At 42.4% G+C, this 27,460-nt stretch overlaps 1 protein-coding gene across 1 annotated transcript in view; it reads left to right on the top strand.

The window, feature by feature from the left end:
• The window catches only part of LOC145396176 (protein mono-ADP-ribosyltransferase PARP12-like), a 42,613-nt gene that overhangs the window by 2,339 nt on the left and 12,814 nt on the right, over nucleotides 1-27,460 (top strand). Inside the window, exons 2-5 of the mRNA XM_080269617.1 lie at nucleotides 163-1,610; nucleotides 1,824-1,968; nucleotides 5,204-5,354; nucleotides 19,271-19,417. Coding sequence (XP_080125743.1) covers nucleotides 165-1,610; nucleotides 1,824-1,968; nucleotides 5,204-5,354; nucleotides 19,271-19,417 — 1,889 coding nt within the window. The 5' untranslated portion in view covers nucleotides 163-164. The remainder of the gene's footprint in view (nucleotides 1-162; nucleotides 1,611-1,823; nucleotides 1,969-5,203; nucleotides 5,355-19,270; nucleotides 19,418-27,460) is intronic.

The following is a 27,460-nucleotide window of genomic DNA, read 5'->3' as shown; positions in this document are numbered from 1 at the left end:
TTTTTAATAGATATCTAGTTTTCCTCAGCATTTATTCATATCCTCTTGTCCTTTCATCATGTTTCACAAAACTATCTCCTTTATCAACTTTTTCCAGTCTTCTAACTCCTTTAAATGCCATGACCAAAAACTGTCTCTCTATCTCTCTCTTCTCCCACTTAGGGATGGTTACATCACAGAAAGTGCAGGATATGGTTAAGGCTCTTGCTCGTTTTCATGGACAGTGGGCCTTTCTCGAAAAGCTTAGCAGACAGATTCAAAGAAGTGAGAACGAGGTGGTGGCTATTGCAGAGTCACGCAAGGATATTTTCTCCTGCTTGCGTGTTGGAAGGGGTGTGATAGTGGACTTGGAGCCAAACATACGCATGTGCTCCGGGTATCTGTCAGCGAATGGATGCTCATCAAAGGCATCCTGTACTGCCCTGCATATCTGCAAGAGTTTTATCCTGGATTGCTGCAGTGCAGACCACTGTCAGTTTGGACACAAGTTCAACACAGATCACAACACAGTTGTTCTTTCAAAATTTCATTTGGACTTCATTGAGAGCAGCGTGCTGTTGGACATCATCAAGAAAGTTTGCGAAGGCAGCACTCATCCTCAAGTATGCAGCAGCTACAACACAGCAAGTGGATGTAAGAAGGAGAAATGTAATCATCTTCATATTTGCAGAGACTTCTTGATAAGTGGAGGAAAGTGTCCCAATACAAAGTGTCCATATGCTCACCACTTCAACAGCAAGCAGTGTCAGACCGTGCTGATTCAGCATGGCATATCTGTTAATGAAAGTCAACGAGACATTTTACACAGTCTGAAATCAGTAATGTCAGATCTTGGAAGCCAACCATCAGGTAGATTGAAACAGAGTTCATCAGGTGAAGAAGGCAAAGAAAGTAAAGGATCTACCAAATCAAAACGTAAAAATGATACCAGATCAGGCCCCATTAGGTCAGCCGATGCTTATGATCATGTTAAGGTTCCACAAGTATGTGAGACCAGATCACGCACCATTAGGTCAACTGATATTAATGGTGATGTTGAAGTTCCTGAAGTATGTGTCTATGGTGTTAACAATAGGTGCTTAAATGAAAAGAAAGGCTGCAAGTATCTGCATGCAAAGAGCCTATTTTACTGGCAAGTTCAGAAGCAGCAGAAATGGTACAACTTACGTGTTTACCAGTCCAAGTGTCTGGAAAATGCTTATCGTGATGTCTCTGTAAATGAAGTTGGTATCCCACCACTAGACCCAAACAGACTTCAAGATCAGGACACGCTAATGCTGAATGTTTTGGGAACTGGCTCCTGGATAGCATATTTTAACCTCAGTGTCATTAAAAATTCATCTGGCACAGAACTTGCTATCAGAAGGCTGTCGACTGCATCATCTGTGGTCTCCAAGATGCCCCAGGCAACCGTATATGGCTGGTTCTTTAAAGATGAGCAAGGAAAGTGGATCCAGTATGGGCACATTGATAGCTTAGGAAAACAGAACCATGTATGTAATGTAACAAGTAATGATATTGAGAAGCAGTACATGCAGAACCCCTCCACCCCAATGACCATCAGCAGTGTTCAGTACAATTATCAGCTGGACTTCAAGCGAATGAGCCAGGTCTGTAATCTCGTGAGCTTAAGCTTAAGTCTTGCTTGCACGGTTTCTGTAATGTACTTTACATATTAAACCTCTTTGTGTCATATAATTCTAATATCAGTATTGTTTGCACTGATAATCAGCAGGAGCATATTAATGTACCCAGTGGAGAAATAAACCAGAAGAAAATGATGCTATGGATCCTGCATAACTGATGAAATTAAAAACCCTTAGACCAACATGACCACTGGGAAGATTCGAGAGGTGCGCCGACGTCCCACTGGACTTGCATACCAGCGGGCTGCAAAGAGTGACAGCAGAGAGGGGTCACTTCCTGCTCACTGGCTACCCATGAAGAGAGACCAGACCCACCTACTAGGTTCGTATTCAGAACTAGCAGGCTTTCTAGCTCCTCGCCCTTAATGACTTGTTTTGTATCATACAGTACAGCTTATTATTCTCTTCAGTATTACTGTACTTATATCATTTCAGATATGTGAGTGGGGTTAGTTACTGATTTGATAACATTTTATAGGAGTATGTTGCTCCAGATGAGTGACTGAAGAGCTTGAGTGAGTATAAGGGTAAGTGTGATGCCCTCGAAAGAGGATGTTTTAAAGATATAAAGCTTTTGGCAAACAATGAAGATAATGGAGGGAGTCCTGGAAGGTATGATAAGGGAGAGAGTGAATATTGATGAGATGCAGTTTGGGTTTATGCCAGGCAAAGGGACCGCTGTCATTGTCTGACAGCTTCAGGAAGATATATAGGATAGGAGAGAGATGTGTACTTTTTATTTATTTGGAGAATTCTTTGACAGAGTTCCCTGCGAGGTGGTGAAGTGGGCAATGAGAAAGCTTGGGATTGGGAATTGGCTAGAATGGTTTTGGCAATGTACAGTACCAGGGTGCTTGCACCCAGGTAAGAGAAAAATGGAGGCTAGAGTCTTGAGTTTTCCATGAATACGAGTGTGCATCAAGGGTCAGTTTTAAGCCCCATATTGTTTTTTATGGTACATGATGCTCTCTCGTGTGACTTCAGAACTGGTTTCCCAAAAGGGTTGTTGTATGCTGATGGCTTGGTGTTGATCACGGAGAACAGATGAGTGGTGAAGGAAAGAATTATGAAGTGTGGAGAGGTAGAATGAGGTAGAAGGGTTTGAGAGTAAATGCGGAGAAAACAAAAGTGCTGATATCTAGGGCAGGTAGCGATACAGTGGTTTCTTGGTTATTGCGCATAATTGGTACCACACCTAGTGCATGATAATGATATAGTGAATAACAAAAGCACAGAACCAATAGGATTTATCGTGATTGGCACCTGGCACTTGTAAACCCAAATTTTCCCTTTTACAACAGTTTACACCCACTTAATACATCTATCTGTAGCCAAACGCCATAATCCTATGCGGAATGGCTATTTAAGTTAGTTGTTTTACGGGGAGGGGTGTTAACTCTTTGCCAACCCACTTGCTGACATGTTTTTGTCACTAAATACATTGAGACTTATAATAAGTATCAGAAACACCCTGGCATGGTTAGGTTAAGGGAATATGATTTAAAGGGCACAATAAGGAAGAAATACATACCATATGCAGACCTGAGATGGGCTTGCAGTAAGGTGTTCTGAGGTTAGGGGGTGGAGAGTTAGTGGTCTCCATCACCTGGGATTAGCTCCTAAAGTAGGCCTCGTCTTTGTATCCCTCAAAGCCATCAGAACCACAGATTCTGTACCATCATTGTCAGAAGAAAGTTCAGATGTAAGATAATGGAAGTTTTTTAGCCATAAAATGCGTGATAACAGCAGTAGTGCAGATTTTCATCTAGCAGTGATAACCAAAGCCATTACAGCATAACCAAGTGTGTGATAACCAAGAGATCACTGTACTGTCAAAGGAGAGGGAGTTTGCCACAAAGGTTTGGAAAGTAACACCATTTTGTTTAGTTGTTGTGGTAAGTGAGAACATAGATGTAGTGGTATTGGAGGTAGGCTGCTAAATAATACTTTGTGTATGCAGTATGTACAGGAGAGCATGCAGAAGCAGAGTGAGTAGGAAAGGACTTGCCTTGCTGGAGAGTCTTTTGGGTGAATGGAGGAGTTTTGTTCTTTGAGGGACATATGTGCTGGAGGTGGAGCTGGAACTAGCAGAATGTCAGGGTTAAAGAGTAGTTGAAAGAAGTTAAGGGGGAGTTGGTGGCCCTCCTGACATCGATAGGGCTCTTCCTGTGTGCTGTGGGGTCCTTGTATGCAGCATGTTTTAGGAGTTAATTGCTGTGCGGTAGGAAGACCTGGGCAGTGAAGTAGGTGAACATTTGTAGGCTTAGAAATACAGAGATGTGAATGTTAGATAGATGCGTAATGTGTCCTTGAATGACAGGCCTTGGGGGGGTTAGGACTGTGAATGAAGAGTTGAGAGGAAAGTATGTATTGTGATGAGAAGGGGTAGATTTAGGTAGTTTAGGTATGTTGAGTGGATGGAGCATGATAAATGAGAACAGAGGGTGAGAGTGTGAATGGTGAAGGTAGAGTTGTGAAAGGCATACCTAAAAAGACTTGGGATGAGGTCATACAGTATGATCTTTGGATACAGGACAATGGAGTACCCGCCAGTGATTGAGCAGAATAAATATCTGCCATTAGATGACACAGGCTGTCACTTGGAGGCATGTTGGAACCATTATAATCGAACGAATATGACATTTTGCGTAAGTATCCTAGACGACAAAGAATAGCATCATGTCATATGCTGAATTATGCCTCATAAAGAAAAATAAAGAGGTGTAAGATATTTTCTATTCCAGTCAGCATATGCAAAATTTGCTTAAATGTTTACCTGTCTATCTATATACCTAGGCTGCTTCCCCCAAGAGGTAGCCGAGACAAGACGACACACTCCCAATTTACTCATCCATTCAAACACATTCATTCGCCTCTTAGTCCCAAAGGGGAGAAGGGACGGATCCTCACCGCACCACACCACACGAGGGTCAACTGTGCAGTGCAGTCAGTGACATCTGCTGCACGGCCTGACAGCAGAGCTGGTTTACCCTTGCCACATCATAATGGACCCGTCCCCTTACCCGCACCTGACCTGATCAACTGATCAGATAAAATGCGGGAGAATATCCCCTCAGGGCTACGTCATGATTTATTCATTCACAATTTCCTTCTATTCATTCCAGTCACGCACAGCCACTCTTCCTGGCTCAACAGACATCCCTCTTGCATGCAGTGCTCTCTTCGGACTGTCTATCCATCCTATTCGTGTTCTTCCTCTCATCCTTACACCTCTCACACCAGATCTAGTTATCTTTTTCACCAGTCGATTATTATCCATTCTCTCCATATGTCCAAACCATCGCAACACACACTACTCAACTCGATCAGCCATCTCCCCCACATCTCCAGTTCTTCATCACACTTCATCATTTCCAACTCGATCTATATGCGTCAATCCACACACAATCCTCAGACACCTCTTCTCCATTACATTCAAACTTTCAAACTTAAACGTCACAGACGGTAATATTAACGTGCTATACCATACGTAGATGTATATTGATATGAAGAGCGTGCCAGAAAGCCTTCAAAGCTGACACAGATATTGCCCGTAGTGATGTTGGACAGCAGAACCCAAGAATACCAGGATGTGGTCAGTCGTGTTCGCCTCACACTCCCCACTGCCGCCATACTCTCCGTACACAGGCTACAGAACCAGTACCTTTGGCGCCTCATGCAGTACAAGAAGGCTGATTTTGCACGCAGGTATCATTGTAATACTGTATTGCTCTTAGTTTTATATATTTTTTTTTTTTTTTTTTTCCAAGTACAGTTTGTTCTCGTTTTATGTCAGGGATGTGCACCATAATTGCAGTTTTCTGTGAATTGGTAATCTATGGTAGGGGAAACTCATAACACTGTACAGACGCCAGTATCTGCTCAGGCCTTTCCCAAACTTTGTCCTCCACATCCATCTAGCCAGAGGAGTTAAGAAACTAATGACCGTAATAGTACTTAGCAGTGAAATTTAAATCGATAATCTTTTTTGTATTTGGCTGTGGGTGTTAACTTCAATATGGGAGATAGAAACAGGGCAACAAAGAACTTGTTGCATTGTTAGTTTTAACCAATATTTTATTGAACATATTCAGTTGCATTACATCATCACCATCATCTTTATCCCTCCTAAGGATGGGGTGATCTAGTATACAGAAGACATGGAAATATGGAAGTGGGAGAACTGTCATAGCATTGTCAGTGAAATGAGCCACTCACTTATGCATCATTCACACCTATAGAATCCTGGCTCCACCTCACCTACACCTGTCAGGTACTCAACACTTTATAAAATACATTAAATGGGATACACAGACTCCTCCATGTATACACTCACTTCATAGTCTTGCCATACGGATTTGGGGTTCAGCTGGCTACTTACCTGTACCGTAGAAGATCTGCCCTTCCCAGCGAGCCGCAAGTGCACCTGGCCAGACTACAGTACGACAATCACTCTTTTGTGCTTCAGTACTAACAAAAATACAACTCACTAACAATCCATTATTCCCTCACTGTAATGCCCCCACACCACAACACATACAGTATACACAACGCTCTCAAAACACAGACAGCCCTTCGACTTAAAAGAGGATACATAAAAATCTATCCAGCCATCATTATAATGCAGCTGCTCAACATACATCACACTATCTCATTCACACAACATAGACCAACCCTCAGAATAACCTGAACTGAAGATTTCTGGAAATGAGAGGCTGATAAGGCTGATTTCCTGCAGTTCGCCACATTCATGTGCAAATGAGCTTAAGGCCACAGCAACAACAAAAAAGAGAGTGAAACCTTAAAGCACTGGTTCTTGCAATTTTTTGGTCCCGATACCCCCAGAGGTTTTTTGTCTCATTACCTCTCCTCTTACTTGCTCCCTTCAACCTCTGTCTCTTCACTGCACTTTTGCATCTTTATCTCTATCTCTTTTCTGTCGCTACTTCATTGGTCAGTGCTTCCCTGAACTGTCTGCTTGCATCCCTCGACCACTACGACGGTCGCATAGCACCTGTGTAGTAGCAAACTCTCATCCCTTTTCTGTCCAGCTCACTAATGCAAGAGTTAACCGTTGCTCCCAGCCCCTCATGTATGCAACAGGCAGCTCTGGAACTGTCTCCCTCTGTGTATTTCCTACTGCCTATGATCTCCAGCCTTCCAAACGCAGTGTGTCCAGGCATCTCGAAATGAACGGATCTTGAATCTGGCTCTCTGATATCTTGTTTATGTTTTTTTCCTTGAAGGGAACAGTTCGCAGGCTCCAGGACTTTGATTCCGTCTTTCTTGCATAAGAAAGAAAACACTGAATTAGATGAAAATGATAAAACAGTAAATGAACATATACACTGTATATAATAAAACAGGAAATAAAAATATCCTGTATGAGACTGCTCTAGCTTGTATTCAGTATGGATGGTGGGTGATAGTGCCGAAACTGGTGACATGAGATGTAGGAGGACTACTGGGACTTGGGAATAGGCACTGAAGCCTTTGCCCAGGGTCAGACACGTAAAAATAAATATATAAATACTGGTATATATATATATATATATATATATATATATATATATATATATAAAATCTTTGTGAAGAAAATGGGTTTTACCAAGGTTTAAAACCCTGGTAGATTTTTTTTTTTTTCTTGTACGCACCTTGTATCTAATGCAAGACTTGACTGATACTCCCAGTCCTTCATGTATGCAACAGGTCAACTCTGGTATTGTTTTCCTATGTTTGTACTTCTTCCTGGGACCTCCACGCTTTTAAATGCAGTGTTTCTAGGCATTCCAAATGAATCGATTTTTTTTTTTTTTTTTTTAACAATCTCTCTCTCTCTCTCTCTCTCTCTCTCTCTCTCTCTCTCTCTCTCTATTTCCTGGGAGGAAACAAGCTTCTGGGCTTCCAGTTCCCTCTGTCTTGCATTAAAAAAATACAGACACTAGACTACAGGCCTTCATTTGGTGTGAAACCCTGGCCTCTACTTCAGTCTAACCAGGGCAGGATTACAAAGTGAGCAGCAAGTACTGCTGTGTCCCCACTGACTGTAGGCGTGCGTACTGTACGTACATAACAGGTCGTAGCTATGGGTTGCCCTTTTTTTACCTCTGCCTTTGCCCGTGTTCGTTTATTGGTATGTGTGTTAGCAGGATTACTAAAAAAGTTATGAATGGATTCTGAGGAAATTTTTGCAGAAGGGTGGACCATGGACCAAGGAAGAAATTATTTATGTTTGGGGCAGATCCAGAGTATCCTACACAATATCTCCCAAAGTTTTCAATGAATTTCAATTAAATTTTGTGGAAGTGTGGGTCATGAACCAAGGAAGACTTGGTTAAATTTGGGGGTGGATCCAGATCCGAGATTTTTTTTCTTTTTTAATGCAAGAATGAACCAACAGCAAGGAGCCTGCAAACTGCTCCTTCCAAGAATAAACAAAAACAGTACAAAAGAGAGCCAAATTCAAGATCAGTTCATTTCGAGATGCCTGGACACACTGAATTTGAAAGACTGGACATCACAGGAAGTAGGAAATACATACAGAGGGAGACAGTTCCAGAGTTGACCTGTTGTATAAATGAAGGACTGGGAGTAACAGTTAACTCTTGCATTAGAGAGTTGGACAGAAAAAGGATGAGAGTTTGTTGCTAGGTGGGTGCTACGCATCCATCGTAGAGGTGGAGGGATGCAAGCAGATAGTTCAGAGGAGCAGTGACCATGGAAGTAGTGATAGAAAAAAGATAAAGATGCAATAGTGTGGCAAAGAGAGAGGTTGAAAGGAGCAGTAAGAGGAGGAAAGTTGATAAGAAAAAAAGCCTTTGACTCCATCCCATTGAGAAGAGCTGTATGTGGGGAGCCTCCCCACACATGAAAGTTGTACTCTAAACAAGGGCGAATAAAATCTGTGTATAAAGTTAACAACTGTGCAGGGGTAAAGAAGGTATGGAGTTGGCTTAGCACACTTAATCGCTTGGAAGCAGATTTTACAAGAGATGCAATGCGATCTTTCTAAGCTAAGTCCCGAGTGAATAAAACCCCTGGCATATTCAAGGATGATACAGGATTGAGCTGGATATTATTAACCCCTCCACGCACTGCCACCAAACTCGTTGACGCTTTTGGCGTCATTAAAGCATAAAACCTTTCGTCAGAGGAAAAGTTTCTGCCGATCGGCGTCATTTTTGGAGGCGTCATAGCTTCCCTGCTCCTCTTCAAAAGTAATGAGTTGGCAACTGTGAGTCCCGATACCAGCAAGAGAGCGGACAGATTATTCAGTACCGAATGAGCTGTGAGTGGGGAAGATACTGTGGTTCTGTCCATTTAACCCGTTAACTGCTCTATACAGCCTGGGCTGTTCCGAGTGCGACTGCTCAATACAGCCCTGGCTGCGCAGGTGAAGTTCGAATATAGTGCCATGGTGACCAAGGCTGACCCATGCAAGCGTGTTTGAGCCTTCAAAATCGAAACCGGAAAAGAAAATGAAAACCATACATTCCAGTAGGGAATCAGACACTTCGATGTTCATCCATGGCTTTACCAAGGTAAATATTGAGCTAGTATTTTGTTACTGTATACTTTGGCATGTGTTCTGTCAATTCCTAAGAAAAATTTGGCTCTTGGTAAATTTCATTTTTACCCCTTATGTCTGTGCACCACAGACACCTCCAAAAATCTGCAGTGCGCAGTTAACAGGTTAAATTTCCACTCTTACCCCCGTCCCGGGTGTGCAACCTTTTTAACTATACTAGTGCTTGTATATAGTGTTTGGGCACCGTTGTGATTAGATTTAGTGTTTGCAATAGGAAAGTTGGTGTTTGTGAAGCAATCCTGGTCGTTATCAGTTGTTGGCCCAATGAAGATTGTGCAACTGTTTCTAATTAGCTACACTGCCTCTACCCTGCACCAAATGTGAGTATATTCAGCTATAATAATAGTGACAGTGAATCATGTCAATGTAGTGTGCATATCTAGTTTACAAAGAATTGGTGAAATATGTGCAGTAGGTTAGAGGAAGGCATGAAAATGCCCTACGGTCACGACATGGCGTGGGTACACCGTGGTTTTTTTGCATTTTTCTTGAAAACTGTGAGGCCTAGGATCACTGTTGTGGGCTCAAATGAAAGCCAATTAAATTCTGCAGAGGATGATAAAAGCATAACAGTGGCAAGAAAAGTTTTTTGCTAGTGCTCCCCGAAAAAAAAAAAAAAAGTGTCAAATGGGTTTTACTTTTTCGCTTATTACTCGAACACCATACCTCGCATCAAACTGGGACCTCCGGCATTCGAAAGCTAATAAAATTTTCTTTCAAATGATGGTATAACATGTAGAGATTGATTACTAAACATTCGACTTTGATGTTGGGAAGTAAGATGTATGTCCTTGAATGTTTATTCACACAGCCTTAATGTACTATTGGCCACAGAAGTTTCGTTCCTCTCATTGTGGGCGATTTGATGAATGTGGCAACGTTGCATTCTCCCCCTCTACACCGCCTCCCTCCACCCGTCTCCCCAGATAGCTTCTGAGGTTTATGAACCGCGTTGTGAAGCACCTGAACGTCCGAGTTTACTGCATGTTACTTGATATGATGGGCATGATATATTATGCCTGTTGCTAATGAAAATTTGCGATTTTCATGACTGTATTAATTTTTGCAGGAGTTATTAGAATGTATAAATGTGTCATGCCATTTGTACCAAATCACAGTAGTACTACCAAATACTAAAGCATCTGGCGTTACTTCCGACATTCTTCCAGTGTTATTAATGACTACACTCTTATAATCTGCTTAGGCCGACCAGTGCTACGAACAAGTTAAGGATTTTTTTTTTTTTTTCTCATCTATTCATTCATTTATGAATTCATTAATATCGAAGGAGTGAGAGCAACAAATTTAAAATAGAAATTAAGAATACACAAAAGTCTGTCAAAGTGATAAGCACATTAGAAACTGGCAACATCCAAGGGTGAACATACTAGATGAAGTAATATTGTAATAAAAATTAAAGAAGATTACCTGACAAAACACTGACAACCAGATAATTAGATTGTGTCGATAATATAGGTGATATGGCAGCCCTATCACAATCTAGGGCTCAGCCATAAAATCCCTCGTTACGACAGTAAAATCGGTGTAATCTTTTACCTTTCTTCCTTCTTGGGTTTCTCTGTAATACCAGTATCCACTAGAATAAGACCACTGATGAGGAGGGATCCAGTAATGAAGACATTATGTGAACGGATGTATCAGTCAGAACGCATGTATGAAAAATAAAGAAACGGCATCAGAAGTGTGACTGTAAAAAAGCACAATAATACGGCGCCGTCTAACAGGGGTGGAGGATGAAAAGGCTCACATAGGAAATGATGAAAGGCAAGTAAAAAGTGAACACTGATGAGTATGAAATACTCTACAGACAAAAGAAGAGACTGAGCGACGACAAAAACATGTCGAAGGACAAGGATAGACGTGGAAAGGCAAGGTAAGAAGGCGAAGGATAGGAAGACTGAAACCAAGTATATAAATGATATATGAGTAAGTATTTGTCGGTATTAATAGTCATTCTATTTGTAATATATATTACTGTATGCAGTTTTACAAAAGGAAAGGCAAGGTGAGAAGGCGATGGATAGGGAGACGGAAACCAAGTATATAAATGAGCTATGAGTAAGTATTTGTCCGTAGTAATAGTCATTATATTTGTAACATATTAATGTATACAGTTTGACAAAAGGAAAGGCAAGGTGAGAAGGCGATGGATAGGAAGACGGAAACCAGGTATATAAAATAATGATATATTGGGAAGTATCATCAAGTAAGTAAACATCGTTAACTCTGAATTATTTCATCATATTTATATATTTTTCCGTAGTAGTATCATTATATCTATAACATATATTACTGTATACTGTTTAAAAAAATAATACACACCATTAAGCATATATATATAAAAAAAATATATATATATATATATATATATATATATATATATATATATATAGAGAGAGAGAGAGAGAGAGAGAGAGAGAGAGAGGGGGGGGGAAGGAAGAATGCAAATTGTAAAGTGCGAATTCTCCGAACCATCTGTAAGGAAGGCGTTTATCCACCCTCTTCCTCCCCCTCCCCTCCCTCCAGGATTTACTCCTCAGAATCCGAGGTGTTCTGATATCTCATGGCACGGTTTTGTTCTCATAACCCGTTGCACCACCGCCAGGAAATGACAACCTTAAGCAATGGATCCACCTCAAGACAAGTTAGCAAAGCGAGGCCAAATTATTGGCATGAAGGAAGCAGGCCACACTTTATCTAAGCCAACTGTGCGACGGTGGATTCAAAGATGGGAGGAATCTGCCTGTCTACTAGATCGCCCTAGGTGTGGAGCACCGAGAAAAACCACCCCTCAAGAGGACAGACAAATAATTAGCGAAGTTGAAAACGATCCTTTCATCAACGCAGTTGCTATTCAGGAAAGGCTGCATATGAATGTGTCTGCAGAAACTGTTAGGAGGCGACTTCACGAAACAGGACATCATCACCGAACTCCTGCAGTGAAAGGGCTACTTGACGATAGACATCGTGAGGCCAGGCTTCGCTTTGCTCACCAGCATGTTGACAAAGATTTATCATTCTGGGGCTGAGTTATCTTCTCAGATGAGAAGTCATTTTCTTCGTCAACCCATGGCCGACTTCACTGTTGGAGGGTAAACGGCACTAGGTATAACAGGCGCAACATCTACGAGGTGGCCAGAAGTGGCCATGTGACGGCCAATGTGTGGGGTTGGATACACCTCTATGGAATTGGAGAAATGGCAGAAATAGACGGGAGGTTCAACTCTGAAAAATACATAGAGATCCTGGAAGAGGTAATGCTGCCTAGTGTACGAAGTTTTGCCCTGCCTTATCCTGAGCAGATCATCTATATGCAGGTGTGTGTGTTTGTTGTTTATAGTAAATATATATGCCATATACTATTAGTAACTTTTACAATTAAACACTTTTTCATGATTAAAAATAAGTGCATTGGGGTCCTATTCATATGAACTGTCTCATCGTAATTTCAAGACCAGTTTGACAACCATTTGGGTATTTAATGGCTCTCACTAAATTCATTATACTAAAAGATAGATGATTTTTTACTGGAATTAGTCTTAATCATTGCCTACAAGCAGTAGGAATGAACTTTACCGGTCACGTGTGAACACTGCAAGAAAATCGTTAACCTGTCCTGTTTTCTCTCCATTCCTTGGGTAATTCGCCCATCCACACAGCGAGAATTGTCAGATGCTGGTTTGAGGAGCAACGACATCTAGAGCTTCTGGAATGGCCTAGCAGGGGATGTGACCTCAACCCTATAGAAAATGTATGGGGAAGCATTGTTAATTCATGGGTGCCTGGCCAGGAGAGAACCTCCCGCCAGTTAATGGATCACAGCAGAGCTGAGTGGGAGACATTCAGACGCAATGCACACATCATATATAATGATATTTCATCTATGCCACAGCGATTGCAAGATGTAATAGAATGCGATGGAGGGTGGACTAAATACAGTAGATTTAATTTTGAACAGGTTGAAACTTTTATTGTAACCATGTTTGGTTACCTGACTGTATCAATATCATTTAAGTTTATATATTTACCGGGTGGGAGAAGTTAAGGATTGTCCTGTGAATATATGAAATGAAATGCATGACCTTTTACACATGTATGAACGTGCGTAAATAACCAAAGGTATCGGGTCAAAATTGGAAACAATATATATATGTTTTCTTTTAAGGTTCTCCTTGCAGGGAAAATGTCACTTCATGTTGTAATAATTATAAAATAAACACTATGTATTACATATTTTTCCTTATTACATTGACATGTAGCTTAGTGACGATGATTCACTGGTTTTCATGCACGATGCGTGCCATATTATGTTAACTGTAATACATAACTGAATAATCTTCCATAATACAGTATATTTGGGAAAATAAAATGTTTATCTACATTTGTTTCATAAACATAGTCATTTGTCATGAGCTGCCTCTGACTTGGTTACCGGATAATTTTAGAGTTTCTCTCTATCATTGTTTCTCTCGGTAATTTGTTTTTCTTCTTCCACCGCCCCGTCTCTCTCTCTCTCTCTCTCTCTCTCTCTCTCTCTCTCTCTCTCTCTCTCTCTCTATATATATATATATATATATATATATATATATATGCATAATGGTTACCTTTATAAAAAAACACAATACAGTATGTTATAGATACAATGATACTACTACGGACAAATATGTAAATATGATGAAATAATTCAGAGTAAATGTTTACTAATTTGATTATATTTCCATATATAATTTCAGTCTGCCAATCCTTCCCCTTCTCACTTTCTTTCCTCGTTTATTTTTATCAAACCGTTTACAGTAATATAGGTTATAGGTAGATACGCTGACTACTATTACGGACAAATATACAGATGCGAAGAAATAATGCAGAGTAAATGATGCTTAGTTATTTCATTATAGTGTACCCATATATCTTTTTAACTATATACAGTAATATGTTACAAATATTATGACCATTAGTACGGACAATATCCATTTATCTTTTATATACATGGCTTCAGTCTAACTATCCTTCGCCTTCTCACCTTGCCTTTCCTTTTGTCAAACTGTATACAGTAATATATGTTACAAATATACTGACTATTACTACGGACAAATACTCATAGCTCATTTATATACTTGGTTTCCGTCTCCCTATCCATCGCCTTCTCACCTTGCCTTTCCTTTTGTAAAACTGCATACAGTAATATATATTACAAATAGAATGACTATTAATACCGACAAATACTTACTCATATATCATTTATATACTTGGTTTCAGTCTTCCTATCCTTCGCCTTCTTACCTTGCCTTTCCACGTCTATCCTTGTCCTTCGACATGTTATTGTCGTCGCTCAGTCTCTTCTTTTGTCTGTAGAGTATTTCATACTCATTAGTGTTCACTTTTTATTTGCCTTTCATCATTTCCTATGTGAGCCTTTTCATCCTCCACCCCTGTTTGACGGCGCCGTATTATTATGCTTTTTTACAGTCACACTTCTGATGCCGTTTCTTTATTTTTCATACATGCGTTCTGACTGACACATCCGTTCACATAATGGCTTCATTACTGGATCCCTCCTCATCAGTGGTCTTATTCTAGTGGATACTGGTATTACAGAGAAACGCAAGATGGAAGAAAGGTAAAAGATTACACCGATTTTACTGTCGTAACGAGGGATTTTATGGCTGAGCCCTAGATTGTGATAGGGCTGCCATATCACCTATATTATCGACACAATCTAATTATCTGGTTGTCAGTGTTCTGTCGGGTAATCTTCTTTAATTTTTATTACAATATTACTTCATCTAGTATGTTCACCCTTGGATGTTGCCAGTTTCTAATGTGTTTATCACTTTGAAAGACTTGTGTGTATTCTTAATTTCTATTTTAAATCTGTTGCTCTCACTCTTTCGATATTAATGAATTCATAAGTGAATGAATATATGAGAAAAAAAAAAATTCCTTAACTTGTTCGTAGCACTGGTCGGCCTAAGCAGATTATAAGAGTGTAGTCATTAATAACACTGGAAGAATGTCGGAAGTAACGCCAGATGCTTTAGTATTTGGTAGTACTACTGTGATTTGGTACAAATGGCATGACACATTTATACATTCTAATAACTCCTGCAAAAATGAATACAGTCATGAAACACGCAATTTTTCATTAGCAACAGGCATAATATATCATGCCCATCATATCAAGTAACATGCAGTAAACTCGGACGTTCAGGTGCTTCACAACGCGGTTCATAAACCTCAGAAGCTATCTGGGGAGACGGGTGGAGGGAGGCGGTGTAGAGGGGGAGAATGCAACGTAGCCACATACATCAAATCGCCCACAATGAGAGGAACGAAACTTCTGTGGCCAATAGTACGTATAGTTTTTTTTTTTTTTTTTTTCCCGCATAGAACAAACAACAACGAATAGGAATGTGTGGGTTTTGTGGCAAAATAAAAATGTTTGGGTGGTGAAAATAAGCCGAGAATACACTTTTTAGGAGCGCATGGCAGGCGGGGGGGGAAGGAGAGAAAAGCCGGCACGTCATGTCCGACAAAACTTATTAACTTACCTGTGCGCGAAAGGGTTAAACATTAGTGGGTACTCCTATGGAAGATTGTGTTGGGTTAATAAGTGTAAAAACCGAGTTTTTGATGCATTAAAAACAAGTTATTTTTACCCCAGTCAGAGACGTGAGTCAAGTCAGCCATTAGGCGTGCCATAGCCTCATCCCATGTTTGTTGAAGTAACTGCTGAGATGGACGTTGTGGGAACTGAGTAGAAAGGTGAAGGGTGGAATCATCACCATACAAGTGGATAGGGTTAGATGTACAGCTTAGAAGGTCATTAATGAACAAAAGGAAGAGACTTGGAGATAGGACAGAGCCCTTGGGAACACCACTGTTGATAGATCTAGGAGAAAAACGATGGCCATCAACAACAGCGGCTATAGAACGACAGCGGCTATAGAACGATGAGAAAGAAAGCTATAGATGAAGGCACAGATAGAAGGATAGAAACCATGTGAGGGTAGTTTGGAAATTAAAGATTTATGCCAGACTCGATCAAAAGCCTTTGAGATATCAAGTGCAATGCGAAAACTTTCTCCAAAATCCCGAAAGGAGGATGACCAGGAGTCTGAAAGGTAGATGAGAAGATCGCCAGTCGCGCGCCCCTGACAGAACCCATACTGACGTTCAGAAAGAAGGTTGTGAAAGGAAAGATGCTTTAAAATTTTCTGTTGAGAATTGACTCAAAAACTTTTGAGACAGGATGTTAAAGCAGTTGGACAGTAGAGGGTTGGGAATGGTCACCCTTCTTTGGGACTGGCTGAATGAGAGCAAATGTCCGGCAAGAACGAAAGGTACAAGTTGACAAAGGCGAAAGAGTTTACCTAGGCAGGGTGTGAGCACAGAAGCACAGTTCTTGAGGACAACAGAACTGACTCCGTCAGGCCCATATCCCTTGTTAGTATTGAGGCCAGTTAGGGCAGAAAACACATCACCTGAAGAAATTTTAATATTAGCCATGAGGAAGTCAGAGGGGGGAAGTGATGGAGGAACAGCACCGGAATCGTCTAAGGTGGAATTGGAGGAGAAAGTCTGAGCGAAGAGATCTGCTTTATCAGTAGAAGACATAGCTACTGAGCCATCAGAGTAGAAAAAAGAAGGGAAGGATGATGAGGTAAAGTTGTTAGAAAGGTTTTTGGCAAGGTGCCAGAAGGAGCAGGAAGAATTTGAGTTGGAGAGTTGAGAGCATTTAGTACGGATGAAATTATTTTTACCAGAGCGAAGAACAGCCATAGCACGATTCCAGGCAGAAACATAACAAGATGTGATTCAGGGGTGGGATGGCTCTGGTATCTTTTATAGGCCCTCTCCTTGTTATGGACTGCATTAGAACAAGCATAATTAAACCAAGGCTTTCTTGCATTAATCAAAGGATATGAGAAGGAAATGTATACTTCCATGCCTGAGAGAATAACCTCCGTAATGTGCAAGGCACACTCAGATGGCTTCCGGACATGGAAGCAATAATTATTCCTTGGAAAATCAAAGAAGTACTGCCTGAGGGCCTCCCAGTCTGCAGCTCCAAAGTGCCACAGACGACGTTTCTTTGGAGGGTCTGCAGGCCGTACCTGAGTGATAGGACAGGTTAAGGTAGTAAGGTTATGATCGGAGGAGCCCAACGGAGATGAAAGATTAACAGTGTAAGCAGAAGGATTAGTTGTAAGGAAGAGGTCAAATATGTTGGAGTTCTCTCCAGGGTGGTCAGGGATACGGGTAGGGTGCTGTACAAGCTGCTCTAGGTCATTAAGGGTAGAAAAGATGTAGGCTTGTTCACCATGTGTATCAGTGAAAGGAGAGAAGAGCCAAAGGTGATGGTGAACATTGAAATCTAGAATGGAGATTTCAGAGAAAGGAGAAATGGATAGAATGTGTTCCGTTGTAGAAGTGAGGCGAAGAATTTTTCATAGTAGAATTAGGAGATAAGTAAACAGCGCAGATATATTTAGTCAGAGAATGACAAGAAAGCCGAAGCCAGAGAGTAGGGAATTCAGAAGAATCAAGTTCAGAAACACAAGAGCAAGATAAATCGTTGCGTACATATGCACAACAGCCACCTTTGGCTTTGAAATGAGTATAGAGAAAGTAGGAGGAAACAGATAAGGGTTTGCTGTCAGTTGCCTCAGACAGCTGAGTCTTTTTCAAGTAGAGAGTGAGGTTTAGAGGAGGAGAGGTGGTGTTCGAGAGAGAGATAGTTAGAGGAAAGGCCGTGAATGTTCAGAAATGAAGAAGTGAGTCAGACATTGGTTCTAGGGATCTAAGTCGTCACCGGGAGAGGGGTGGATGGTTGGGGAATTTATAGTCCCCCCCCCCCGTGGGGACTTTGAGGCATGATTTATTGATGTTCTTCTTTTTCTTTTTGAGAAGTTGGTTTACCGTGCATGTAGTTTGGGGTTGACTGTTAGAAAAACTTGTACTGCAGAGCATACTGGCGTACTCTCTGTGTTACTGAAACACTGAAAAAGTTCAGCAAAGGGGGATAGCCAGGAACTAGTCTTGAGGGCTGATGAAACGGAAGCTCCAGTTCTCCCTGTCATCAGCTTTCCATCCACCTTGGGAGTACTGCCCTGCTCGATTGGTGCTACAGTCTACTCCTCAAGAAGTTATGCACGGATTTTGATGAAATTTTGTGGAAAGATGGGCTATGGACCAAGAAAGAATGATTGAATTTGGGGGCGGATCTGGATCCTATATAGAAGGATCTGGTTCTTTTTTAATGGCACTGGCAGAGATCTGCACTCTCTGAATGCTTTCCAGTTGTGCTGTTATTAGTGTTAATATTTTATTTTTTAAGCTGTTTCCAATTGATTATTAATGCTGTATTGCATTTTGTGAAGATTATTGCGTGTCCCCCTCCCCCTCCCACTCACTCTCCAAATTTATGGCATCAGTGGTACAGGAGGGAAAAATATGTAATATGGAGCACATCCTTGATTTACAACGAGGTTTACATGTATTGTTAGATAAGTGTGCCTCACGCAAAATAAATCAAAGCATTCATGCATTATTACTCACCTGTTTGGTTCCACTGTTTCGCCCCTTGAATGTAATGACATTTATTGATGACATTTTTTTTTTTTCTTTGCTACTTCAAGACAATTTATTCAACATGGAAAATACCTGATATGTTGTTGCTGTTGCCGGTGTCATGGACCCGGGCTCATTTGGAGGCAGACGCGGTGAACTGGAGGCTGAAGTTGCCTTTCTCCTACAGTCCACCATCCTCTCTGCTGAACAGAAGGCAGGTTGAGGGACATTTGTATAACACGCCAGTGAAGCCTTCCAGCTACGTCGGTACCACCATGGAAAAAGGTTTCAGCAACAACTCATACAGTATGGACGGCTGAGACATAATCTTCACTAATCCTTACAATACCAGAGATATAATGGTCTGATTGCAGCAGGAGTAATATGAAAACTGTATCCTTTGGTTGAAAGACTGACTGTATGTTAATACCCTATCCTCCCACAGCTACAAGAACCGCGACATGAACATTCAGAAGCTGTTCCATGGCACAACCCAAGACCTGATTGATGGGATATGCAAGGAAAACATTGACGGTCGCAAGAGCTCCGGTAGTAAACATCCTTACGGGAAAGGCACATACTTCTCAAACAGGTATGGAATATGCCTGGTGGTCTTGTGGGTTAAGGCGTGCCAGTCCGATGATACTTTATATATATATATATATATATATATATATATATATATATATATATATATATATATATATATATATATATATATATATCATCATCATCATCATCATCAGCCGTTTGAGTATCCACTGCAGGACCGGCCTATCCCTACCGAAGTGGGGACGATACAGCCAATGTATGGCTTAGGCTTTCTAGTAGAGAGTGTATGTAGGGTGAGAAGTGCTTGTAAGTGTAATTGTTGTGTTGGAGTGGCTTTGAATGTGTGTGTATTCTGTGAACCAAGTGTAATCGGCCTGCACAAGCCGACTGGGTGCAAGCATACTTTATAGTATGCGACACTGGTTCAACCACAGCACCCCTGATGTCCGCCAAAGCATTATGTGGTTGGAAGAACGCTCCCAAAGTTTATTACCCTGGTGGGGCGCGAACCCTCGTTCTTCAGTGTACGAAAACGCACACTTTACCACCGTACCATAGAGGCTCCATATATATACATATATATATATATATATATATATATATATATATATATATATATATATATATACTCTCATCTTAAATTCACTCTCATCTTAAACTCACTCTCATCTTAAATTCACTCTCATCTTAAATGTCATGACCAACTGCCTAGCCCCGGGCTTCTACGCTCCTCATGGGGCAACGTAGGATTGGATGATGGATATATATATATATACAGTATATATATATTTTAAATAGCAGAACGGAGGAAGGAAAAACAAATGAGTAAGAAATAAAAAAAACTCCATACACCAGATTACTGGCGTCTTCATGTCATAAAATATCTGTAACAGTTAGACTTAAACAGTTGTGGGTTGAAATTTGGAGGGAAACAACTCTGGGAAAGCGAATTACAGAGAGATGCAGTTCGGGGAATGAGAGAATTCTGATAGGCAGAAGTTCTGCAATATGGCTGAGTTACATTCCAGTCATGAACGCTACCAGATGCCCGTGTAGCACGAGGGAAGGCATGGAGAGGTGGCACTATGTACGCAACTTCGTCTGAGCATTTGCCAAAAAAATATCTGTAAAATAATGCAAGGGAGGCAACATTCCTTCTTACATGGAGGGGAGGTAGTTTATATGTAATGACAGGGTTGTTAATGATTTTAACAGCTTTGTTCTGAATTTTGTCTAGTTGTCTTAATGCAACCTCTCCACAACCATTCCACAAAGGTGAGCAATATTCAAGCTGAGAGCGCGCATGACTGTTATAAATTATAGCTAACTGCTCATCGGCGAAGAAGTTACGGACTCTGTACAATAATCCAAGTTTCTTTGAGGCGGTTTTAGCAAGTGATCTGACATGAGAAGTCCTGCTGAGGGTACTGTTAAGTGAGACGCCAAGAATTTCAATACTTTTGGAGATGGGAATATTAGTAGCACTGAAGGTAATGTACGAATCTGGCAATATCTGTCTATTAGTTAACAGTATATATTTAGTTTTACTAGCATTGAAAGAGACAAGGTTGTTTTTTCCCCATTCACTGATGGTAGATAGATCTTGATTTATGGAAATGGCTGTACTGAGTTGACAGGTAGAGATTTTAGACTTTGTGAATGGGTGTCTGAGTTTGAATGAACTATGTAGTGTTGAGTCATCTGCATATGAGTGAATGGGATTGTGGGTGACAGATAAGAGATCATTAATATGAACCAGAAATAGGGTTGGCGCCAGAACTGTTCCTACGGCACGCCGGCGTTAATTGAGTGGAAATTGGAATATACATCATCTACTTTTACTCTTATTTTCCTGTCACTAAGATACGAAGAAATCAAAGGAACAAAAGACGTTAGTCCATAGCAAGGGAGTATCAAAGGAACAAAAGACGTTAGTCCATAGCAAGGGAGTTTGGACAGCAGGGAATGGTGCCATACTCTGTTGAAAGCTTTAGAGATGTCAAGAGCTACTGCATGAGTTTCTCCAAAAAGATCAATTGATTGATGGATGATATGAGTTAAGAGATTGAGCATGTCAACGGTGGATCGTTCGTGGCGAAAACCATATTGTATATCACTAATTAAGTTGTTGGATTCAAGATGTTTAACAATGTGCTTATTAAAGTTTCAAATACCTTACCAAGAGAAGATGTGACAGCTATTGGTCTGTAATCAGAGGGGTCAGACGAACTTCCTTTCTTCGGAATTGGATGGATATTGGCTTTCCATGAATATGGGAATAAAGAAGTACATATGCATAGTCTGAATAATTTAGCTCTATATATATATATATATATATATATATATATATATATATGTATCGGTCCTGTGAAGCAGGATGGTATCATTTTCGGCAACTCGCGTTATGCTGTTTCGTGATTAGCCTGTGTGTGTTTGTGTGTGTGCGTGGCCCATAACTTCTCGTAGGCTTATTGATGGATTTAAATGAAACTTCCCAGGTGAGTTTGCTTGTTTACTTGGAAGGCCATCCACTATACAGTATACGATTTTCCAGCCACAATTTTAGGAGAGGCAGGCCCCCCCCCCCTCACGAAAATAAAATCTCTCAAATAGTGAAAGGAGGGAAGATATGGGTTTGATATGCTACCACATGTTGCACAGTGGACTCTCATCTGTAATGGGGGAGCTTCACCTCCCATTATTTCTCTCGGGGTCACCCCCCCCCCCGCACCTCCACGTGCTAAAATAAAAAACTATATGGATTCCAACAATACTTCTCTGGTCAGTTCATCTTGGTCCATGATAATGTTTTCCATCATATAAAATTTTCCATCTTTATTTTAGGGGGATCTTCAAAGTATATAAAGGATACAAGACAGGGGAAGGAGGACATATATCGCTTTGTATATCCTAGTCCATGTTATAGAATGGGCTCCCATCCGCTGACTACTACTACTACCACTACCATCTACAATTACTACCACCACCACTACCTACTCATCCTCCTCCTGCACTCTGTTCACTTTAACTTTGACATAAAACTGTCATCCCTCCATCTTCAATCCCGAATTATAAAAAAAGACTAACACCATAATATGATGTCCCCCCGTGGGCAGCCACCTTGTCATGGTGGGGGGGCTTGCATGCCCCAGTGATCCCACAAGCCTGCCCGTGGATGTAACGACATCTGGCAGGGTCTCCCATGCGGGTAGGGCTGTGGTTGAGGGGTCTAATTAAGCACTGCCCGGAAAGTATGGGTCATCGGTACTGCCCTCCAGAGGGATCGCGTCGGTGCTGTCCTTATGGTTGGTTGGGTGTCTGGGCTGGGAGGTGTTGGGGAAGGGGGTCTTTGCACTGGTGGGAGCAAACTTTCGTAGCACGGGGTGTCCTTTTTGGGACACCCTCTGGGGACGAGGTACCCCACTCCCATCAGACCGTGCTCGGTCCCCTCACTCCCTGGTAGGCGGTTTCTCTTGGCTCCTGGTGCCATTTTGTGTAAAGCATGTATATATGGATATATCACAAACTCCTTTAACCACACGTGTGGTTGGTGACCAGCCACACGAGTTGGCATCACCTGGTCACTCTCTGGCCGATGACCCTGTACCCCCAGGGTCATCTGCCAAAATTGCGAATGAAGATGCCCTTCCTATCGAGGTGTTACCTGGTGTGTTTGCTAATAACTCTTACACAAAATACGTAGTCCTTAAAATGGATAATGGTACTTCTTTCCGGAACCTGAATTGTTTTCAGATTCACAGTGGTCTAGTTTCAGCATGTGGATTTACCCCCAAGGTCTCTTTGCAGGGTGATGGTTCTCTATTGCTAGAAGCTAGGAATGAAGAGGAGAGTTCCTACATCCAGTCCCTAACTATGGTCACTGGTTATCCTGTATCTACCTCTCGTCACTTGGTCCTAAACCAGTCCCGAGGGGTTGTGTATTCTCGTGACTTCATCTCATGTTCTGATTCTTCCATCTTAGAGGGGCTGGCTCCTCAGGGTGTTGTAGGAGTACAGAGAATTATGAAGAAGGTTGATGGGGTTTTAACCTCCACGCCCACTCTTATCTTGACATTTGACTGTCTTACCTTGCCGGAGGCCATCACTGCTGCATGGTGGAAGCTAAAGGTTAAACCTTATGTTCCCCGACCTAGAAGATGCTATTATTGTCAAAGATTTGGTCATGTCCGCCGTTCTTGCAGGCGGGAAGCGTCTGGTCTTCCTGAGGTGTGTGGAAATTGTGGTGGAATTTCTCATGGTATAGATGATTGTTCTCAACCCTCTAAATGTTTGAACTGTGGAGGAGCACATGCAGCCGCCTCAAGGGATTGCGAAGTATACAAATATGAATACGAGATTATTTTGTCCGAACGAAGGAGAAAATTTCCTTTTCTGAGGCAAAGGCCAGGGTAAGGGAGCGGTTCATTCGCCCTGGGGTTACCTTTTGCTGCTGCGTTGTCTCGCCATAAAGCTACCCGGCAGGTGCCCCTGCCATCACACAATGCCCCATCAAATTCTCGGGGTTCTACTTCCCGGCCTTCTCGCCCGGGGGGTTCCACTGAGGGAGTGCAGCCTGGAAGCAGCTGTGCTTCCTCCAGGAAGGTGCCTCCTGTCTGTGACGGTGTCCCCTCTGTGGTGGTTCTTCCAGCGTCTGGGAGTGCCTCCCCCATCCCAGTTCCTTCGGTTCCTCCTGTGACAAACACCTGTGACGATGCTACACTTTGCTTTGACACATCCAAAACTACCGATGTCCTTCCTGTGCATCCTTGTCTTGACATATCCAAAAAAAACAGCATTTCTCATACTTCTGTATTGGCTGCTACTCCTATACTGACTGCTGCTCCTGTACCATCTGCCCGCTCTGCTACTGTTGCTCACGCTTCTTTACAGTGTGGCACTATAGTTTCTAATGCTTTAAGTTCTGGTGCAGAGATGGAGGTTGCATCTGCCAACCTCAAACGAGTGAGGAGTTTTTGGATGACTCCCCTCCTTCTAAGGTTCAAACTTCTGTACCACATGAGGATTCTGAGGGGTCTCTTCGCTCGGCAGCCCAGCCAGTGGTGGCGTCTAAGTCTGTGGGTGTTCATGATGGCCCTTCTAGGATTCCCGTCCCTGCCTCTTCCTCAGGTGCGGTGGGGCCTGGGTCTTTAGATACTCATAGAGCTCAGTCGCTTGCTTCCTCTGATCCGTCACCCAGCGACCAACCTTTGGATGACTTGGTTGGGGGGGGTTCGGTTGGCCCCGAGGTGCCAGCTGAACCCTCACATGGGTGTGCGGACGGGGCACGTGGGTCTTCCAAGAAGGTCTCTGTGCTTCGGACTCATTCTGGCGATGGGTGGGACATGTCTCGGGGTAAGGATACTTCCACCCATGGAAACTCTAAATCTTCATTGCCTTCTCGGTTGGTGAGGCAGAGCTCCATGCCTAGGAAGAAGGGCTTTCACTCCCTTCCCAACGAGGTTGCTACATAGCTTTCTAAGTTCATAATATTTAATACTAATCACTATGGCTCAATTGATACCAATCTGTCTTCAGTGGAACTGTAGAGGTGCCATGGCAAATTGGGAGGAATTGCAGTTATTACTTTCTGCTCTGAACCCACTATGTGTGTGTCTTCAGGAGACAATGGTGGGGGACAGACAGTTCCCTTCCATTAGGGGGTATAAGGCCTTCCATGCATCTCCTGGTGGTCACAGCGGTGGATGTGCAATTTTGTGCCGTACTGATGTCTCCTTTATTTCCTTTGAGATTCAGTCGCCCTTTCAAGTTCTAGCAGTACAGATGCACATTGGGAGGTGCTATACCATCTGTTGTCTGTACCTTCCACCTTCCGTTCCTGTTATACGTGCTGATCTAGAAACCCTTATCAGCCAAATTCCACCGCCTTTCCTACTCCTTGGTGACCTTAATGGCCGCCATCCTTTCTAGGGTGACTCACTTTCAAATCCCCCGGGTGATCTTCTTGCCTCTTTGGTTGGGGATTTAGATTTGGTTGTCCTAAATGATGGAAGGCCGACCCATTTTCATGTTCAGAATGGCATGTATTCTGTCATTGACTTTACCATCTCCTCCTCTGACTGTGCCCTTGATTTTTCTTGGGAGGTTTTGGATGATCTACATGGTAGTGACCATTATCCTGTAGTGGTCCAACCTACTCACTCTGTTCCTGTAGCCCGTCTGCCACGCTGGTGTCTGGACAGGGCTGATTGGTCTCTCTTTGAGGAACTATGTGTATTCCCCAACAGGGTTACTGATTTTTCAACTATCGATGATGCCGAATGTTATTTTACTAAGACCATTTTCTCAGCAGGGGTTCATTCTATCCCACGGACTTCTGGTATTTTTTCCTGGAGACCTGTGCCATGGTGGAATGATGACTGCTCCATAGCAAAGGGAACTTAAAAAGCAGCTGCTCGTCGGTATTTTGCCAATCGTAATGTTTTTCTAAAAATACAGTTTCGCAAAGCACGTGCACACTATAGATGGGTCGTGAAGAATGCTCGCCATAACTCGTGGAGGTCGTATGTTTCTACAGTTACATCTTCAACTTCAATGTCTATGGTGTGGAAAAAGGTGCGCAAGATATCTGGTAGGTTCTCGCCCCCCTCCCCTCCGGTGTTGCGCCTTCACGGAGAACTTGTGTCTGCACCAGATGCAGTAGCCTCTGCTTTTGCAGATCAGTTTTACTCCGTCTTCAAAAAGGATCCTTCTCAGCCATTTGCTACCTTTCGTAGGAATCAGGAGAGGCTGGGTCTTGACTTTCGCTCACGTGGCGGAGAGCCATGTAATTCAGAGTTCAACCTCCGTGAGCTGCGTGCTGCCCTTTCAGAGTGTCGTGACACTGCTCCCGGGCCTGACGATATTCCATACGCTATACTGCGTCATCTTCCGACTGATTCACTTCAGTTTTTATTGGAACTTTTTTACAGGGTTTGGAGTGAGGGCTCTGTTCCAAGGAGTTGGAAGTTGGGTATTGTCCTCCCCTTTCCCAAGCCTGGTAAAGACCATTCCCAAGTCTCCAACTATCGCCCTATCACTTTAACATCATGTGTGTGCAAGCTGTTCGAAAAGATGGTCAGTGTCAGGCTCATGTGGTTTCTGGAGAAGGGTTGCTTTCTCTCTCCGTTGCAGAGTGGTTTCCGTAAATTACGGTGCACATCAGACAACCTTATCAGGCTCGAGGCGTCAATCTGTGAAGCCTTTGCTTCCAAGCAACATCTTGTTGCTGTGTTTTTTGACCTTGAGAAGGCTTATGACACTGCCTGGCGCCATGGCATCCTCCAACAACTTCATGTCTTTGGTTTACGTGGTAGCCTGCCTGTGTTGCTTGGAGACTTCTTGACTGATCGTGTATTTTGGGTCCGTGTGGGTTCTACCCTCTCTGTGCCACTGTGCCAGGAGGAAGGTGTCCCACAGGGGAGTGTCTTAAGTGTTTCCCTGTTTGCAGTGGCCATTAATGGTATCATTGACACTGCCTGCTTGGGTATCCTCATCCCTTTATGTGGATGACTTAGCTAAATGGTTTTCTGGCTCCCGCATGTCTGCTATTGAGCGGCGTATGCAACTTGCCTTGGACAAGATTTCTGCCTGGGCCACTTCCAAGGGTTTTCGGTTTTCCCCTTCAAAGACTGTGGCTATGCACTTCTGTAGGATGAGAGGGGCACCCGGACCCTGATCTCCAGCTTTGTGGCAGGAGACTCCGTTGTGTGACAGAGACAAAATTCTTGGGCCTGACTTTTGATTGTCGTTTGACATGGGTCTCACACTTGGCAAATCTTAAAACATCATGTATGAAGGCTTTCAGTCTATTGAGGGTCCTGTCCCATACCTCTTGGGATGCTGATCAAAGGAGACACTTGCATTTGTTTCAGGTATTTGTAACCTCTAAGCTGTCATATGGCTGTGAGGTATATTCCTCTGCCACGGAATCAAGACTTAAAACTCTAGATGCTGTCTATCATGCTGGTCTTCGCCTTGCAACAGGGTCTTTTCGGTCCTCTGCAATTCCCAGCTCATTGGTGGAAGCTGGTGTGCCTCCCTTAGATCTAATACGTCAGTCTGTTGCAGTGCGGTGCTGGCTCCG

Source organism: Coenobita brevimanus, chromosome 35 (assembly GCF_032717465.1).
Source record: "Coenobita brevimanus isolate Jiangsu-jjx chromosome 35, ASM3271746v2, whole genome shotgun sequence".
NCBI classification, from domain to species: Eukaryota; Metazoa; Arthropoda; class Malacostraca; order Decapoda; family Coenobitidae; genus Coenobita; species Coenobita brevimanus.
This window is presented reverse-complemented; position numbering and strand designations above follow the sequence as displayed.